This window comes from Mus pahari, chromosome 4 (assembly GCF_900095145.1).
Source record: "Mus pahari chromosome 4, PAHARI_EIJ_v1.1, whole genome shotgun sequence".
Classification (NCBI taxonomy): Eukaryota; Metazoa; Chordata; class Mammalia; order Rodentia; family Muridae; genus Mus; species Mus pahari.
The window spans coordinates 27,267,100-27,273,716 of record NC_034593.1 but is presented as its reverse complement, the minus strand read 5'-3'; the positions used below and the strand labels follow the sequence as shown (position 1 = coordinate 27,273,716).

The window sequence follows — 6,617 nt, the reverse complement described above, 5'->3', positions numbered from 1 at the left end:
TGCGCCACCACTGCCCAGCTCATCCTTTCTAGTTGTTTCTGATCTCTGGTTCAACTTAGCAATTCTATCTCAAACTCCTCTCCATGCTGACTGATTCAAACTGGCTTCTTTCATCTTCTGACTGAATTGCTCTGCTTAGTCTCATACTAACTTTGGCAATATGTCCTAATCTTCTGGCTTCTCATTCTCTAACTGGTCTTATCTTCACCTGAGTCTAGCTTGTTCTCTCTCTGCACAACTGTTCCAGTAAAATTGCAGCCCTCCCCTAACTCTGCGTTGCTCTCATAGCAATGAACTCTGCATAGCTTCTCTTTTCTCTCTCTCCTCGTGAGAGTTGGGCACATCCTATCCTGTCAGATCTTCCTCTGATCCGTCACTTTGTCTGACTCTCACTTTCAGACATGGGTGCTTCCTTCTACAAAAGTAATTTTACCTTTTATAGAAGCAGGCTAGGCCACAGTGCTGCCCAAGCCTTAGATTCCTGCACTCTGGAGACAGAGGCAGGAGAATTACTGCACAGAGGCTGTCTGGGCTACATAGTGAAACTTGGCCTTCAAACGGTGAAGAGTGGAGCCAGGCAGTGGTGGCACACACCATTGATCCCAGTACTCTGAAGGCAGAGGTGGGCGAATCTCTGAGTTCAAGGACAGCCTGGGCTACACAGAAGAGCCCTGTCTCAAACAAAACAAAAGACAAAAAGCCTAGAGTGGGCCTGGAGAGGTGTGATGGATAGGAAGTGACCAGCACCACCCACAGAGGGAACTAGGCAGTAAGAGCTTACCTCATGCTAACCACATGACACACAGTGGGGAGAAGGAAGAATTTATGGTTAGTGGTCCTGGGTACTGGGATATTTCCTGATTGCAGTGGAAACGCCATGTTCACCGAGAGTCGCTTCAGCCATTTCATGAACTTGCTAATCTAGTGGAACTGCCGCCCTGCAGGGCCCTGCCCGTGGGCCACCGTCTGCCTGTGCTTACTAACAGGATGGAAGTAACCCTGCCTATGTAAGTCCTTCCTCATCTTCCAACTGTGTAGTCGGATCTAAAACTGGTGGAAGATGTGTTACAACGCTGAAAAAATATTGCTACTACATATTTGTGTTCAGAAATTGGAAATCCATATGATTGAACCATCTATAGCCATCAGACAGCTTATGTATTTTAGAACCTAAGGGTAGGTGATGACAGTATTAAACTATTCATTACTAAAATGTTAGTAAAATTTTCAAACCCAGCAGTGCAGGTTAGTGGCACAGCACTTGCTTAGCATGCACGCAGAGCAGGGCTAATCCCTCCACAGAAAAAGAACACAAGGCTGTTGCCAGGACCTTAGAGAATGACGTAGCAGAAGATCAATAGAAGAATTAACAGCTGGACAGCTGCTTAAGTGTTAATAAAATTAAGCAAAAGCCCTACTTTGAAGGCTGTTTATCCAATAGACTCCAGATGGATAAGGTTAATGTCTTAGTTAGGGTTTTACTACTGTGAACAGACACCATGACCAAGGCAACGCTTAAAAAGGACTTCTCCACTCCAAACAGGCAATATCCCTGAAAGGCTCCAGGACCCAGGACCACTACCCACAAAATCTTTAATTGGGGCTGGCTTACAGTCCATTATCGTCAAGGCAGAAGCATGGCAACATCCAAGCAGGCATGGTGCAGGAGGAGCTGAGATTTCTATATCTTCATCTGAAGGCTGCTAGCAGAACACTGGCTCCCAGGCAGCTAGGATGAGGGTCTTATAGCCCACACCCACAGTGACACACCGACTCCAACAGGGCCACACCTTCTAATAGTGCCACTCCTTGGGCCAATCATATACAAACCATCACAGTTAATATAGGAAATTAAACGAACTAAAATAATTACAGGCTGTTCATTAGAAGTGATGAAGGATCTGGGGAGAGGGTGCAGTTGGTGTTCACTGTGTGGGTATGAAAACCTGACTTTATTCCACAGAACTCAAAAGTAAAAATAAGCTGGTGTGGTGGCACTGACTCTTGTAAATCCCAGCACTGGGGGAGCAGAGACAGGAGGACTGGGGCTCACTCTGCAGATCCGGGTTCAGTGAGAAACCCTGTCTAAACAGCAACAGTAAACACAAAATAGAGAGTGAAGAAAGCACCTGGTATTGACCTCTGGCTTCACTGGGCACACAGACATACATACACGGGTAAAGTAGGTAACGAGAGAAAGCTGGGTGTGGGGCCACAAGCCTGGATTCTCAGCGCTCAGGAGGTAGAGACAGGAGGATTCCAAGTTCAAGGCTATCCTCTGCTACTCTGAGTTAAAGGTCAGCGTGGAATACAGGAAGGAGTTCGTGCCTCAAAAACAAACAAATTAATGAGGGGTATATAGAAGTGAGAGCTAAGCAAACCTGATAGCATAAAACCTTAAAACTGCTGTATGAAAAACAAAACAAAACAAAACAAAAAACTGCTATATGGTTTTTCTGAAGTAAGCAGTATTTATGATAAATACGTTGCATTTGTAGCAAATAAAACCAGTTTACAGCCATTCTGTTACTAACAGCAGTGGCTCAACTGCAGAAAACGTAATTATCTTGAGAAGGCATTTCCAGAAGGCACAAATGCACTTTTCCTCTGTGCTGACTAGGGCTGCACTGAAAATAGGTGCGCGCCAGTCACTCCTGGGTCTCGACCACTCACTTCATATCCAGTATATGTGGGAGTTGTATATTTTCTCTTTTCACCTGTGTGCACATGTGTGATGTGTGTGTACATATCTGTGCATGTGTAAACACCTGTGTGTAGGCAGAGGCTGATGCTGGGTGTCTTCACGTTGGTCACTCTTCACCTTATTTCAGTGAGTCGGGGTCTCTCACCTGAACCCAGGGTCCACCTATACTAATCTAGCTAGCTCAGCTTTCTCCAGAGAGAGTCAGTGTCTGCCACCCAAATGCTAAATTACAGACAGGCCTCCACATGTTACCGGCATTTATGTGGGGACCGGAGCAGGCCTCCACACATGGCCAGCATTTATGTGGGTGCTGAGCTCCAGACTCTAGCCTTTATAGGCACACAGTGGGTGCTTTATCTGCTGAGTCATCTCCCCATCCCCACTGTTCTTTATTTTCTAAAAATCTTTCCAATTTACTTTTCATAATGAATTCTGGAATATTTATACAAACATCCTATAAATATTAATACTTAACTTATGAGCAACATGGGGATTTTTGTCCTGCTCTGTTTCTGACTTGTATGCAGGAACCTCTTCTTAGGCATCCAGGTAGCTCCTCGTCCTGGGAGGCCACTGCGCTGATGCTAATCTTAGTTTGGACATGCAACCCATACCTGAGGACATAGTGCAGGACATCCCCCTGCACCTGACTCCTGAGTGGCTGGCACATAGAAACACTGGCCCAAAATGTTTTGATAAGACAGGTGGAGGAGCACGGCAGGGCTATTAACACTGTGTGCTGAGCAATGGACCATGCAGTCTGCACATGCTATTCAGTCCTAACTCTCTTAAACGAAGACCAAAGACTAAAGCCCAGAATATATATAACCATGTGTATAGACGCACACACATATATGTCTTAGGCAAGATGTGATGGTTCATTCCTGTAATCCCAGCACTTAGGAGGCTGAAGCAAGAGCGTTGTGAGTTCTGGGCCAGCTTGGGCTACATGGTGAGAGCCTGTCTCACATAAAAAGCAACAAACTTAGCAGTCACTGACATGGGAAGAAGCAAGGTTTGACTTTAAGCATGCTGTACCTCACCTCCCACCACAGGTGCCCCCCTCCATGCTCTCTCTGTATGAGTGCGTTCTGGTGTAGCTCAGCCCGCCACACCCCCAATGCCAGGTGCCCCCCTCCATGGTTTTTGTGTCTTCCTCTTCTTTCTTTGCAGTTCTTCCCGAGTGGATATGCCTTTGCCACCGGTTCTGATGATGCCACCTGCCGACTCTTTGACCTCCGTGCAGACCAGGAGCTCCTGCTGTACTCTCATGACAATATCATCTGTGGCATCACTTCTGTGGCCTTCTCAAAGAGCGGGCGCCTCCTGCTAGCCGGCTATGACGACTTCAACTGCAGTGTGTGGGACGCTCTGAAAGGAGGCCGGGCAGGTGAGTGGTGCGGCCAAGGCAGGCTCTGTCTTTAGGAAGCTTGAAGAGGCTCCCTCCACACACTGATGCCCCTTGGGCATCTTGGAGCTTTCAAAATGGCAGCTGGGTGGCTCTCCTTTATATTCATTACCTTCGATAGTAGTTGAATCATATACCCTACTTTAGAATGACATTAGGGCCTATAGTGATAAATTTAGAGGTCAAGAACTATAAGTCAGTGCCATCTTTCACAAGTCAGTCTTCTCCTCACATCGTGGATTTGTTTGCTTATTTATTATTCTGAGGCAGGCTCTTATGCTGTTCTGTGCCTGAAACTCACTGTGAAACCCAGGCTGGCCTTCAGCTCCACCTTACCCTGCCTTAGCCTTCCAGATGCTGGGATTGCTGGCAAATGCCACCATCATGCCAGGCTAAGCCATCGGTCTCTAACCTGACAGGGATCATGGTTTCTGCTGTGGCTCATTCTCTTGAGGTGGACCCTGAGGACAAGACAGCTTCTCCTTCCACACCTTAACTGGAACCCGGGTCCCAGTTAAAAGGCAACACAGCAACCACACAGGGATGGAATTAAGTGGAGTGATTTTTTTTTTTTCCGAGACAGGGTTTCTCTGTATAGCCCTGGCTGTTCTGGAACTCACTTTGTAGACCAGGCTGGCCTCGAACTCAGAAATCCGCCTGCCTCTCCCAAGTGCTGGGATTAAAGGCGTGTGCCAGCACGCCCAGCAAGTGGAGTGAATTTTTAATTTTAACTAAAATAATTTAAAACTATACTCTAGGAATCAAATGGCTATGTGTGGTCTGTTAACTGTAACACAGCACACATATTTTCTGCACCCCATGGTAAACTGCTAGGGTACAGTGGTAATCCTAACATTTGGAAGACAGAGACAGGAGGATGACAAGTTTGAGGCCAGCCTCATCAAGACCCCCATCTCAAAACAAAACTTTAAATGGCACACCTGTATCACTGCCTTTTGTTTTTTTTACATGCATACCTTTACTCTGAACATCTCCCCTGTGCTCCCCAATACTATTCAGGACTGATTCAAGAGGAGAGCTGGGCTCAGCGCTTAGCAAGTCAACTCTGTTCTCCATTTTCTCCAGTTTCAACTGTGTTTTTCTCCCAGTCAGGAGATTATTTAGCAGTCCCCAAGATTAAATCTCTAGTCTTAGGCTGGCATAGGATGGTTGGTCATGTGACTCGTATCATGGGAGGAGAGCAGACTGGCAGATGTCACCTCTACTGGTCACCACTTGCTAATGCAGTCCTATTTTAACATACTTGTCCCCGCTTAGTCCCAGAGACCCTGTTTCCACCACTGAGGACCCCCGGATGTCCCTGTCACGACACTAGCTCACAGCTCTGTGGCCGTCTCCTGCCTCTTTTGCTCAAGCTCCACCTTTAGAATCCCTCAGAGTTCTTGGGTTCCACACACACAGGCTCCCAAGCACTCCCAGGAATAATTTTCTGCAGCCTGTTATTAAACTGTAGCGTTCAGAATGTTATACTTTGCAAGTAGGTCTTTGAAAATTATCTGTTGCCCCATATCAGTGACTCAGTAAGGTGTTTTGTATTTGATTGTTAATTCAATCCGTTAGCACCCATAGGTATAACGGGTTAGGGCTATAGGCTATGCCTGACTCTCAATGAGAGCAAGGAGGAAAGGGAAGCTACTTAGAGAGCAGTGCAGGAGAAAGGAAGCAGGTTTACAGAGAGAGTTTTACAGAGACAGGTTGAAGAGAGAACAGGCTAGACACCGGTGAAGACGGGAGGAGCCAGAAGATTAGAACACATTTCCAGAGTTAGAAAGAGGTCAAGCAGAGCAATTCAGGAGAAGCTCAGGGAAGCCAGATTGAGTCAGTCAGCTTGGAGAGGAGTTTGAGCCCGAACAGCTGAGTTGAACCAGCCAGCCAGAGATCAGAAAGAACTCAAAAGGATGAGCTTACTCCGCAGCAAGTCTCCGAGGCAGAAAACAATTCTAGACCGAGTTAAGATTGTATGGAGGCTAGAAGCTTCCAGGACTAGGCCTAGGTTAGCAGACGGAGGCAGTGAGCCCCAGAGACAACACATTTCTCAGGCAAATAAAAATACTGGTTCAAAAGTGGAATATCGCGAACTTACTGGAGATGTGGAGCTGCCTTTACATGATTTCCTACATAGAGAAGTCACTAAACACCAGGTACAATGGTACCCAGGAGCCATCCCTGCTCTTGTAGGGAGAAATGGGAGGATTGGGATTTGACGATGATTTCTGGCCAGGTACTGAGGTCAAGATCAACCTGGATTATGTGAGACCCTGTCTTAAAATTTTTTTAACACTGACTTTTAAAATTTGAAAACACAAACAGATGTTCACAAATGATGTCAAAAATTCCAATAGCTTGTGGTATGTTATGTCCATATGCTGGACTTGGACTTGGCCCTAGCAGTAGTCTTCCCAGAACGTCTGCTTTTTTTTTTGGTTTTTTGGTTTTTTGGTTTTTCAAGACAGGGTTTCTCTGTATAGCCCTGGCTGTCCTGGA

At 46.3% G+C, this 6,617-nt stretch overlaps 1 protein-coding gene across 1 annotated transcript in view; it reads left to right on the top strand.

Moving 5' to 3' along the window:
* Window positions 1–6,617, top strand: part of Gnb4 (G protein subunit beta 4) — a 36,627-nt gene that overhangs the window by 29,628 nt on the left and 382 nt on the right. The window contains exon 9 of the mRNA XM_021195696.1: window positions 3,878–4,094. Within this exon, the coding sequence (XP_021051355.1) occupies window positions 3,878–4,094 (217 nt within the window). The remainder of the gene's footprint in view (window positions 1–3,877; window positions 4,095–6,617) is intronic.